The sequence below is a fragment of the Parasteatoda tepidariorum genome, chromosome X2, assembly GCF_043381705.1.
Source record: "Parasteatoda tepidariorum isolate YZ-2023 chromosome X2, CAS_Ptep_4.0, whole genome shotgun sequence".
Classification (NCBI taxonomy): Eukaryota; Metazoa; Arthropoda; class Arachnida; order Araneae; family Theridiidae; genus Parasteatoda; species Parasteatoda tepidariorum.
The window spans coordinates 58,951,857-58,965,749 of record NC_092215.1 but is presented as its reverse complement, the minus strand read 5'-3'; the positions used below and the strand labels follow the sequence as shown (position 1 = coordinate 58,965,749).

The window sequence follows — 13,893 nt, the reverse complement described above, 5'->3', positions numbered from 1 at the left end:
CCGTCTAAAATCAGCTCCGAACACAGATTTCAACATTGAAACAATGAAAAAAGTATATGAAATTCTCGCTCAATCATTTTCAGACGCTTGTTATCACGTAAATAAAAACCATATTAACTGTTTAGTTACTGATGGTAATTTAAAACGTCACTTTGATTTATAACGAGAAGTAAAAATTGGTGGTAAAGTTATTTCAATATTTCTATTCATCAAAGGAGGTCAAAACAATCTTTTTCACCACAAAATATAAACTCAAAGAATAGTAGACAAATCTTAAATCAAGAAAACGTAATTTTTTTTAAATATTAAAATCAGGCAGGCCAACATCTCGGATACCACTACTGGTAAAGTCTTCTTTAATTCTCCGAGAAAAACAGCTGCTTTACACATAAGCCTGTTATTATTTCTGAGGTTTCTCGCGAGACTCCTGTTTACGTACACTGTAAAAACTATGGTGTAACACCTTGACGAATTTGGTGTTGAGAAACTTTAAAAATTGTGAGAATTAAGTTATTTCAAGTTAACACAGAATCAGACGTTCTTATACACTTCAAAGGGTGAACTTAAATCTTAACACTAATAACTGCTAAATCTTACACCACTCTGCAGCTCACTGGTGAAGAATGTTGCGATTTTCAGATCTCCGTAAATTTGGTGAATGATTAGTGTATATTTGAACTATTTAACTAAATGCTTGTGTGAAATGATGGTAGGGCACGTTTTAAACGAGTAACAAATGCTTTTGGATCATTATTAGAAGTTCAATATCGTATAATTTTGCAATTTCAAGAAATTGTCAAGATGGTGATTTGTTTACATGAAGCTTACTTCTTGTGAGATTTAATTGACAAACTCCTCACAAATGATTCGTCTTACATCGCACTACTGTCAAATAGTGTTATTACCCATATTTACCTTGATAATTCCAAAATATCGAAATTAATCTTTTTTAGTTTTTCTCCTTTATCTATTTTAGAAAATTGTATTATTTTATTACAAAATTGGCATTACAGTTGTATTATTTGTATTACAATTGTATCACAAAATATGAGACTTATACCTTAAATAAAATGTTTAATTTTCCATTATGGTCGATTAGGCTAATTACCCTAATTACCCCTTAATTTCGCAATCGTGTATTTAAATTTAAAGGCATATTATGAAAAAATAGAGGATACGTTAAAAAAAAAAAAATTATGACTACATAAGATAATTTTTCACTATAAATATCACTTAAATTTCACAAAAGTTATGTCTGAAAAAATTGCAAGTAAGGATGTGACTGCGAATGAAGTAGTAGTAAAAATATCATTAAAATATTTTTACTACTACTATGAACTAGTACTAAATTAACTTTTTACTACTAAAGGAAGAAGTAGTAAGAATATCATATCTTTAAAATTTTGATGGTACTAAATGTAAGCATTATTTTTTATTTTATAACCGTCGTTGAACAGCGGACCCAATTTTCGGGTTTACAACTACTAATGTTCAACTACGTAGCCTTGTAATTTTGAACCCAATCCAGAATAAGCGAACTTCCAGATCAAGTATTGGGAGAAATTTGCTTTCGTGGAAGACTTTTTGACGGAACCAACCCGCATTTGCGTTACATGGAGAGGAAAACCACGAGTTCCCTCCCAGGGTTAGCCTGTCAGCAAGGTGACTCTAACCCATGATCCGTCAACCACTGAGGATATTTCACGGCAGCACTGTGGTCGGTGCAAGCCGGATGAGGAATTCGTATCGACCAGCCATCGCTGGGATTCGAACCCGGTTCACCTCATTCATCGTGGGTCAAATGTAAGTACTATTTTATATTTTTTGTTTTATAACCGTCGTTGCACAGCCGACCCAATTTTTTGGGGTTTACGACTACTAATGTTCAACTCCATAGCCTTGTAATATTGAGCCAATCCAGAAGACAAGAAAACTCCTGGATCAGTACCCCCAGAAGTACTGATTTGTTATGAGAACAAGGAGGACTTTGCCATTCGACAGATTTAACGTGCATCAGTCACTATTTACTAAGCGGGGATTCTTCGGCCTGACTGTGATCGAACCCACGAACTTATGGACATGGGTACAGTGCCCTAAAATATAAGTATTATATTGCGAAATTACAATTAGTCATTTTATGAAGGCGACAGTTTTACATTTTCTATATAAAAATTAAATACAACTTTCGCATTTTAGGCACATTGGACAAAGCAGTCACATTGCAAGCCGAAACTGCCTTATTCATTCTACATATTTTGCGATCATCGCATGTGGTAATATACAATAATTTTTAAAACTTTTTTGGTAATATACAATTACAATTTTGTCAAGCCTCATATTTATTTTAGTATTAAGAAGTATATAAGAACACCAAAAGTGAGATTTCTCATTATATAACAATGCCTTCATCAGTAATTTATCCCCAATATAAGTGTAATCATAAAACTATCCATGGATTATTAACTATTCATTGATAGCAGGAAACTACAGTCATTTTAGGCACCTTAATTTGTAGATATCACAATCAGTGTCAATAATTTTATCTCAAATAAAACCTTAATAGTACAATAAATAAACGAAATTATTTATTAATTGAAATTGAATTTCTTAGTAAAAAATGTGTGAACTAATACATCCTATAACAATTCATAAAAATTGAATACATCTTTTATTCTGGTAAACTATCTGTTTCGATTTCAGTCAATCCGTTTCAGAGAGCCAAATTCTTTTTTACTTAACCTCTTTTTGTTATGTTATCCCTATAACTGACCGAACGAGAATTTTGAGAAACATACATCAACTACTTGCAGCAGTACTTTTTGTGAATCACGCAAAAGCCATTACTTTGTGTTCTACAACTTCCATACTAGCCATTAAGACATTAATACTTACAGTGGACATTTGCCTCGAAGGTTAAAGACGATTCAATACTCTTCGAAATAAAGATTTTTTTTTTTTAGACTTTGACTGCTGAATATAATTATACCGACAGTGAATGACAAAGGTATATTGTTTAATGTATGATGGGCAAATGAGTAATTTTCAAAAAAAAATCAAAAGAGTAATGAGTAATTCATAAAAATTCTAAATATTCTAATGAGTAATTCTAAAAAAAATCAAAGTATGTGTGGTGCAATGTGCTAAAAAAAACAAAAAATAAAACCAGATTATCCTGAATAACTTTTGATCTAATGATCGGATCTTCGGGTTCTATGACTCAATCTTAATGGCTCAAGGGGGTGACCTTAAATATGATAGCCATTTAGGTCAGACGTTTTTTTAAGTTATGAAATCAATTACACAAAAACGTGCTTTCTGTGAATAAACATACCTTTTTTTCGATGGATTCAGATTTCTGACCCCCCCCCCCCTCTAAAAAAATACAGGGGGTAGCCGCAATCCTGTAGATATGGTCCAAATAGTCTTGTCTGGAGAGATGTCCAAAGTTTGGATCCCTCAATATTAATCTTTACTTTTTGCGTATTTCGTGGTATCTCGAGAAATTTTTAAGCAAATTGAATACTTTTTGCACACAATTATAAAATCCGTTTATCCGCTTCATGCAACAACAAAAAAAAACTTTTTTGTAAATATTTATTATTTTATTTAATAATAGTAAAAAAAAAATTGATTAGCAAATTTTTTACATCATGAAATTTTACATGGCAAAATACAAAATTTGAACGACATTGAAATAAAATTTAATAATTCCTGAGAAATGAAATTTTTAAAAAGTTCTGTTTTTGGCACGACCTTAAAATAGCAAGTAACTGAATTTTTTGCACATCTTTCAAGGTCGTTAGCGTTCTTTGCTGAGAGAGAATAAACTTGAAATTTGCTGTAAAAAAGCATTAAGTCTGGTAGAAACGAAATCAATGAACAGGGTTATGGTAACTTATTCATTTTTTATGTAATAAAGCCCCAAACTTTGAGTATCGTACCTATGCAGTTGAATACAGAAGCAACTATGAAAAAGCTGTAAATTGTTTTAAAAAAGATGAATCAGGCCCAATAAGAGAACTAGAAGTTTACAGTCTGCCCCAAAATGAGGTACAGTCTTTACCTAGAATTTACAGAGGGGTTGGGGAAAAAAGCTTACTCGTTTCTGATGTAATTTTTACGCTGAATCAAATGAGATCACACGCAAGTCGATAGAATTCATAACTGTAAAGTTAAATTTTGCATAGAAAAAAAAAAGAGTCTGACTTATACGTACTTACGCAAGTGAGGTATAAATTCCATTGTAAATTTTTAATCTATTATTAATTTTTAATACTTTGTAAATGCTATATTGCAGAAAGAGGAAGTAAACTGTGAAAATAAAAATAATTTATATCTATACTTAAAAAATAATATTTCGAATAGATATGAGCCTTACTGTGTACATAATTATTTTATACATAGTATAAAAAAAGAAACTTCTTAAGCAAATATTTATATTGAGAAAAATCTTTCAACTGCAGTAAAAGTAAAACTATTAGAGATTCGCTGAAATTATGAGGCGAAATTAAAATACATCACCTGAATTCTTGAACATAAGTGCATAAATATTTTTCAATGGACTAAATTTATAGAAACACTGATTCGTTTTAAAGCAATACCAAATGTTTAAATCATTAACGTAAACCCGATATCTAAATGCATACCATTTCTATCAAATCTGCCACTGATTTTACTTAAATAATTAGGCTCTAATTGAACATCACTTTACACGAAAATCTATGGAATAAAATATTATTTTCTATAAACTGTCACACCTCTGATTTTAACCAAAAAGAAATGTTGATTCGCTATGAAGAGCTTCATAAATATTTCTTCGACTACTTTAGTGATAAATAAACAGTCTGGTATTTTTAAAACCTTTCTTCCATTTTGCATACACTTTAAAAAGTAGAAGTCTAATTCACAAAATTTGTAACTATAATACAAGGAACCATCATAAGATAAGAGCGATATCAAAAGCAAAAGAACATTGAAATATTTTGCCCTGATTGAAATAAAACGGACACATTCAGAATAGCGACGTCATAACCTACCAGGGACCGTTTTTGATTGCATCATTCACGGAGGCTTTTTTGGGCAATTTAAATGCTTAATAATTAAATAAACATTTGTGGGGAAAAACAATGAGATTTTTGGATTCTGGAGAGAATTTCAAATAAGTTAGGACTGTAAATATAAAATTTTAAGAGAGATGCGGTAATTGTCCATTATCCGATCTCTACCAAAACCCCTTAACATTCAAGCAATAACATGGTATGAATCCTTTTTAGAGGCAAAAAGGGCACCTATAATGCAAATTAAGATAGCACATATACCTTTTTATATTCTAACTGAGACGATATAATTTTATAATTATTTTTAATTAAAATAAATGAGAATATGACAACAATAAGAATGGTAAAAGTAAAAGAGAAAGATTTTGCCACCAAATACGCAGCAGTAAATGTGTCATTTCACTTATATGGCGGCATTGTTCCGTTAAGGATTTATGTTTGTCTGCATGTATTGGCAATATAAACCTGTTGCATAAGTAAAAAGATGTTATCTGGGCTGTGAAGTTTGTGATGGTGGAACAGCTGACGGCCGCAGTTGACTCAGGCTCAGCCAAGAAGAGAGTCATTCTCTCCCTTAGAAAATTAATTTAAAAAAAAGTTATCATTAAAACTAGTATAACAGTTAATACTGTGAACTCTGCCCCTTTCCTTTTTTACTCAGCGATTCTCATAACTGCGACAATCATTTTTTGTGTCTTGCACTGTTGTATATTTCTCGGAAAAAATGGTTAAATAACAATTTATTGAATGGTTATTTTACCATATTTAATCAAAACAGTTAAATAGCCATAAATAAAATGGTAATCAAACTGTTACATTTGATAAAAACTGCTTATTAACTGCTTTCACCTAATATGGTTAAACAACCAGAGTTTTATCGCACCAACTAGAGCCACCTAATGAAACTACTTAGTCCTTTGCAACTGCGTACGCATTGTAGCCAAGTGGGATTATCTGTCAATCTCATGACCGGTAGAATGGAGTTGAGTCCTAGTGTTGATACCACAATATTTCCTCTATTCTCTTCAACACATGAAGAATTTCCAGTGTCCGGCACTCTCCAGTGCCCATTACCTAACGAACTAAACCGGGCAACATTTTCTCTAACTACTTAAATAAAATTATTAACAATATTATTAAAGAAGGTTCTTCTTGGATTATCACTAATAAGCAAACGATTTTTGAATTTATTAAATTAAATAAAATTAATTCCATTGCGACTTTTGATTTCCAGAATCTTTTCAATAGCATTCCTCTTTCTAAACTAAAAGATGTTTTTTTGAGTTATTACTATGATTTTAAAAATATCCTTAATTGCAATTTTGATTATTGGGAAATTATTAATTTTTGTCTTTTTAATAATTATCTTTACAATGGAAAACATATTTTTATTCAAATCGATGGAATATCACAAGGATCTAATTTTTTTCTCTCTCTCTCTTGACTAACTTATTTTTACAGTAATTTGAAAAAGATTATAATCTTAATATTAATTTTTTTTTCTTTTAGATGATTTAATCATTTTTAATCTTCAAGATTGTACAATTTTGTTAAATAATATTTACCCAGAAGAAATAACCTTGCTTCGTTCGATGATAATATTAATTTTAATTTTTTGGATTTGGATATTTAAAAAGAAGAAAATATCTGCTTTGCTGATTTATACGATAAAAGAAATTATTTTAATTTTAATATAAATAAACTAATTACTTGGAATTCCAATGGTTCTAATAAAATAATTTAAACACCATATTTAATCAAATGAATAAAATTAAAAAAATATGTTGTGATGTTTATTTTACCAAAAAACATATAGGCAAACTCTTTCAAAATTTGATTTAAAAAAAAAGTAATGGATACCAAACTAATGTAATTAAGTTCTATATAAAATCTTTGAGTAAATTTCATGTTATTATTAATAAATTTAATAATAACTTTTTCGTAAATTTATATTTTTACCATGTGCAAATCCAATTCGGGCTAATCCATTGCTAAAAATCTGTACTAAGCGGGCAAATCATATTTCCCTTTTTTTTAAATAGATGTTACTTTTCTATAATCATTAAAGATGTATAATTAAATATCAACCTTTTTAATCATTAACCTTAAGTTATCCAGTATTATTACCTTACGCACTTCCATTTTCAGGATAATCCAAGGTAACTAGTAAATCAAACGCTCTTCAGTACTGCAGTAAGATTGCGCCATAAAAGAGCCCTCTAATTACGCTTCTAACTCTAATTGCGCTTCTGTTTTCATATTTTGTAATATGGCAATCTAATTACGAAAATATTTAAAATCATTCTTGAAATATTTCGGCTAGTGTAAGTTTATTTGAATTCGTTGAGTTCATAATTTATTGAATTTTACTCTTTTACTCTTTCACTAAATTACTCTTTTCCTTAATCTTTATTATTTTCTATGTTATATACACTCCTCAAAAGTGAAATTGCAACACCAAGAAATAACGCACGTAGCGTCACACAAATTTCAGGAGCGATAGTAGTGAGATGGATATGCAAATGATTAAAAAAACAGACTAGTAAAATCATTATAAAGCAATTTATTCAATATCTAATGTGGCCACCTCGGGCAGCTATACAGGCCTAAATCCGGCGAGGCATGCTATCAATGACTCCATTGATGGTTGCCTGAGGTAACCTTTGCCAAGCCACATCCACTGCTGTGCGCAGATCATCGATGGTTTGCGCCATTGGTCCTCTGTTCATGCCACATCCAATGAGATTCCTGAGGTGTTCTATGGGATTCAGATCTGGAGAGGCTGCCGGCCAGGGAAGGATGTCAAATCCAGTCAGGCTGTTAAGAGTTCGTCGTGCGACATGCGGCCTGGCATTGTCTTGCTGGAATACCGTGTTGGGTGCTCCATGCAACAAGGGCAGAACAACGGGATACACAACTTGTGTGACGTAGCGGTCCGATGTCAAACTGCCGTGAATGTGTACCAGGGGCGTTCTGCGATCAAACATTATGCCACCCCAAACCATGATGCCCGGTGTAGGACCGTTGTGACACTCAGCGTAATGGGCTGGTTCGTAGCGTTTTCCGGGTCTCCGCCATACCTGTCGACGGCCGTCATTTCTCCACAAACAGAAACGAGATTCATCCGCTAACAATACCCGATGCCATTGGATGGTCCAGGTACGATGACGATGACACCACGCCAGGCGTCTAGCCCTGTGTAAAACAGTCAACGGTACCCTGTTGCTGGTACCCGTGCACGTAACTGTACTTCATGCAATCTGTTGCGAATGGTTTGGGTGAACACAGATCCACCTCCTCCTGAAGGCAACCGGCTTCGGATGGCACGTGCCGTGGAGAAAGGGTCTCGAATAGTCAACTGGCGAATACGCCGATCTGTACGCTCTGACGTGCACCTGTGCGCACCACTTCCTCTTCGGCGTGCACGTAGACCTTCCTGAATCCATCGTGTGGCTCAACGTTGGATGGTACTCACGTCGTGCCCAACACGAGTTGCTATTGCGCGCAACGACAAACCAAGTTCATGGAGTTCGATAATACGGTCACGTTCCCCGGTCGTTAACTGATGGTATTGAGCTCGCCGACGTCTCAGAGGCATTTTCTACGCTTTTTCGAAAGTCGCAAATGCTACGCAAAACCTCAGATGCCGTTTATGAGAAGGGAAAGGTTTGGCCTTTATAGCTCGAATATGCGTACCACGTGATCAGATGCGTGCGTAAATTTAATCATTTGCATATCCATCTCACTACTATCGCTCCTGAAATTTGCATGACGCTACGTGTATTATTTCTTGGTGTTGCAATTTCACTTTTGAGGAGTGTATATATATATATATATAAGTTCAAAATGAAGATAAAACAAAGAAAAATTATAGACATATGAAAAAAAAGGGGGGGGGGAATAATAAGTAAAAAAATAACAAACAACAGTTTAAAAAAAAAAAAAGGATGAAATTTTATTTAAAAAAAAACCGGAAAAAAAGAAGATATAATCTATTCATCAGCTCACACGATTATATCCGCAAAACAGAGTGCTTTCTGATATTGTATCAATAAAGCCAAAGCAAAATATATTAATACAATAGTGTGAGGAGCACTCAAAAAAAATTTTTACAAAAATTACAACAAATAAAATAGTTGTTGTTGTTGTTAATTTACGTCGCACTAGAGCTGCACAATGGGCTATTGGCGACGGTCTGGGAAACATCCCGGAGGATGATCCGAAGACATGCCATCACAATTTTGATCCTCTGCGGANTGTGTGTGTGTGTGTGTGTGTGTGTGTGTGTGTGTGTGTGTGTGTGTGTGTGTGTGTGTGTGTGTGTGTGTGTGTGTGTGTGTGTGTGTGTGTGTGTGTGTGTGTGTGTGTGTGTGTGTGTGTGTGTGTGTGTGTGTGTGTGTGTGTGTGTGTGTGTGTGTGTGTGTGTGTGTGTGTGTGTGTGTGTGTGTGTGTGTGTGTGTGTGTGTGTGTGTGTGTGTGTGTGTGTGTGTGTGTGTGTGTGTGTGTGTGTGTGTGTGTGTGTGTGTGTGTGTGTGTGTGTGTGTGTGTGTGTGTGTGTGTGTGTGTGTGTGTGTGTGTGTGTGTGTGTGTGTGTGTGTGTGTGTGTGTGTGTGTGTGTGTGTGTGTGTGTGTGTGTGTGTGTGTGTGTGTGTGTGTGTGTGTGTGTGTGTGTGTGTGTGTGTGTGTGTGTGTGTGTGTGTGTGTGTGTGTGTGTGTGTGTGTGTGTGTGTGTGTGTGTGTGTGTGTGTGTGTGTGTGTGTGTGTGTGTGTGTGTGTGTGTGTGTGTGTGTGTGTGTGTGTGTGTGTGTGTGTGTGTGTGTGTGTGTGTGTGTGTGTGTGTGTGTGTGTGTGTGTGTGTGTGTGTGTGTGTGTGTGTGTGTGTGTGTGTGTGTGTGTGTGTGTGTGTGTGTGTGTGTGTGTGTGTGTGTGTGTGTGTGTGTGTGTGTGTGTGTGTGTGTGTGTGTGTGTGTGTGTGTGTGTGTGTGTGAGATAGCTATTGCTCTAATGATCAGATCACGCAGTCTTACTGGTTTAAGAGGTAACTTTAAATATCTAATTAGTTGGTATATAAGATATTTACTGGACTTTATAAGATATTTACTGGATAAGACTGGAAGTTACGAAATCAGACACAAAAACATACTTTCTCTTTGTCAACACATTTACATATTCATTCCTTTTGGACCAAATGGAATTCTTTTGGAGTCAAATTTTTCCAATAATACTCTGAAAAGTTTTACCTCGAGTGATATATCTTATTGACATTTACGAAATAAATATCTCAAATACTGTAAAAATATCTTTTCAGAACTCTTTTTGAAATTTATAGAATAATTTAGAAAGAAAAAACTTAATTCGTTAGAAATTTCAGTTTGAAAAACGATTTATGCTATTAGAAAATCTATTAAAAAATTCTTAATAAATAAAGAACTAATATGATATACAATCAATTTACGTAATGTACCTGCAATTCTAAAGCTATTATTTTGTAATCAATATGCAATATACAATTATTTAATAATCGTATTTTTTTTACTTGCTCTTCAGAACAAAAAACACATTTTATTCATAATGTGTAATAATCAACTTGACTAAACTATTTAGAAAGATAATTAAGGTGCTAAGGATAAATTGCTAGGCAAAAAAGATGAGGAGTCATTACAGTTTTGTATGTTTTATTTTTTTTATTCGATATGGAATTTGCCAAAATATAATCGAAAAAACGATAAAAACTATTTTTAAAACAATCAGATTTTTTTTTATTTAAATCAATTTTATTTTCTCATCACACCTTCAGAGGAAAAATATTCTTGAAGCAAAATTCTACAAACATCTTAAGTTTTATTTTTAAAAACAATTACTTAGATTTAAGAAATCTGTCACGGGTCATAGCCTTTTATTTATCAACGAAATTCATGAGAATCACTTTAAACGATCACCTTTATTTTTGAGAAAATTATTTCTTGGAAAACTGATATAATGGGAAAATAAAATTCCCATTCATCATCAAAAAATTAAACTTTTAATTAAGAAACCTATTGTTGCCATGACCTCTAAGGAATTCCATTTAAATCGTCTCTCTTCAAATATTTCATGGGATTTTAGAATAAACTTCATGAACCAGAAAACTTGCCTCCATTTTTATAACAACTGATTGTCAAATCTATTAAAAAATATTTGTTTTCATTACATTAAAATAATTTATGATTAAGTTTTTTTGGAAAAGAAAATAATTTAAATGGTTTTGTTCAAAAAGATATTCAGGTACTTTTTGTTACCAGCTGTTTAATGTTTCAAATAAAAGATTATAATTAATAAAAAGCAATCAAGGCTCTTTTTAGAAGAACTATTTTTTTCAAATTTTGATAATTGAAGTTTTTTTAAATTTAAATTTTAAGAAATGAAGCACGACTACCTTCAAGGTTTAAGTGCTAACCTAATATAACTTTAAAAAGACTAAAATCTTAATTATTTTAAATTAGTTTGTCGTATATTGAGGATGTTTGTTTTTAAAAAAGAATTACTTTTAATATTAAAATAAAACTATTTTTATGCAAAAATAGTATTTTCTTAACTTTATAAAAAATTGTGATAAGTATAAATCATAGAATATTTGTTCATGATTCGATATTTGAAGTTAAAGAGTTGGATTAGAGCGACCCAGGCCATAGGGCCCATACGCCAAGTATCATGATGCCTCGCCGTCACGAAAGAACCCGCAAAGCATTTTGAGGCTAAGCAGAAGGTGGACCCAAAGGCACAAGGCCCCGAGTTACGCCCGATTAGAGCACCACAAGTCACATCCGCTGGCAAAGGAGGTCAGGAAGAGTCCTGTGAGTAAAGCGGCCGGAGTGAATGCGGCGACGTTGAGTCTCGGTACCAGCCTGGATCGACAGCAGTGGAGCAATCACCCACCGGGATCACCAAGGTCCCTCCGACCCGAAGGGCAGCAAAACTTCATGCTTGTTTAAAAACAGAAAAAACAGTAAAATCAATTTCAATCACAATAAACCGAGCAAATGCTCGTAAAACAATTTCAGTGTTGAGGTGTTACAGGAGTCGAAGGATGGATGACCTAAGGCTTACAGTTCCGGAACAGTTCGGCGTCTCAGGATCGATATCTTGTTCTTTTTTGGATCATTCCCTTTGCCCACTGGAGCTAGGGGCAACTTTGTTGTTGAACGCTGTGAGTAGTTTTTAGTCACAGAAGGTACCTCGTGTTCGCGTCAATGCAGTTAATGCAGTTGCTTTTACTCTTGCATTCGTTCTTCGTGTGCCCACTCGACCTGCAGTTGTTGCACGTTTCTTCGTACTGAGAGTACTTCGCCATATGGTCGAACCTATTGCATTTGTAACATCGTAAGGGCCTCAAATATTCAGATTTTGGTACAGGAATGAGGGTCAAGCCTCAGGACCCAGTGAACGCCTCTTTTACTCTTAATCGAGAATTAAGCCTCGATCTCTGCTTCCATAAATTCTTTATTTGCCTCTTTTAATTTGGAAATGAGTTCCTCTTTTTCATATGTCTCCTCTATTGCGTAAATTATTATTCTTGGCTTCCATCTCTTTAGCTCTTGGCATTTAAAATCTCTACTCAGATCGGATCGTTCAAATTCTTCGATTATTTTCTGAGTGTCGCTTTTCTTTTCCATATTTAAGAGTGCTCCGCCATCTCTTGTCTTTCTAATCCTCTTGATCCCTATCTTGAGTTCGGTTGGTTCAAAGTTCTCGTTTACCAATTCGATTGGATCTCCTTGGACGCTCTCATTCTTTGGTTTGGTTGGACGTACACAAAAGTCTGGTTTCACCCTTGAGGCTCCAGCTGGGCCATTTCTTTTTAGCACTTCTGCGTATGTGGTAGCTTTTTTTCTTTTTACTATTACTCTTCAAAACAGCCTGTAGTGCTTGTTCAGCCTCATGCTGGAGACCCTTGGTGTAGGCTAGCAGTTCGTTTTGTTTGTTTATGATGTCACTGTACTCAAACATGATTGATCAAAGTTGGACTGACTCGACTGGCCCGATCTTTCTGCCAATATTTTTTTCCATAAATCTGGTAAATTTTTCACATAGAAAGACCTTGAGCTCACCTATTCTCTTTGGCTCTCTTCAAACGAATCCTAGAAATTCTCAGGGAACTCTTCCACCTCGACTTCACTATTCGACATTCTTAAAATACAGTCTAAAATCAACGTGCTTCAAATGAAAGAAAGTCGCCTCTTATACATAGAATTCTAAAATCAAAGCCAACCGGCGCAAAAGTTTAAATGCAGTCTTCCGTTCACCGCCCCCTCCGTCTGCGTTCGCCGTCCGAAGACGTTCACCCCCGAACTGCGTTGAGGTGCAGAGCGGGTAAAATTGCAAAATTGATGTTAAATGGTGAACCGTTTAAGAGTTTAACACAGGGAATAGACTGTGGGCCTTGTTCCACCGTGGGTATTTGCCGAGCGAAGTACCTGTTATTGCCTGTTTCAAACTCTAAGGGGCTCGGGGGGATACGTTTATTTCGACGGATTCGGATTTTTGACCCCCAAAATGCAGGGGGTAGCCGCAATCTGGAAAATAGGGTCCCAATAGTTCGGTCAGGAGAGCACTCTAAAGTTTTGACCCCTTAATGTTAATTTTACTTTTTGCTTATTTCGCTATATCTCGAGAAATTTTTTAACGAATTGAAAAAATTTTGCACGCAATTATAAAATTCATTTATCCAAACATAACTCCACGCAAAAAATAACTGTTAGTAAATATTTATTATTTTTTATAATTTTATTAAATTTTGAATTGTAAGATGCATAATATTTTGCATCATATAAAAATATATAATTTTACATGAAAAAAT

At 34.2% G+C, this 13,893-nt stretch overlaps 1 protein-coding gene across 1 annotated transcript in view; it reads right to left on the bottom strand.

Annotated features, from left to right (window-relative positions):
- The window catches only part of LOC107449504 (tenectin), a 148,877-nt gene extending 140,815 nt beyond the window's left edge, over positions 1-8,062 (bottom strand). The window contains exon 1 of the mRNA XM_071188061.1: positions 7,719-8,062. Coding sequence (XP_071044162.1) covers positions 7,719-8,062 — 344 coding nt within the window. The remainder of the gene's footprint in view (positions 1-7,718) is intronic.
- Between the last annotated feature and the right edge of the window lie 5,831 nt (positions 8,063-13,893).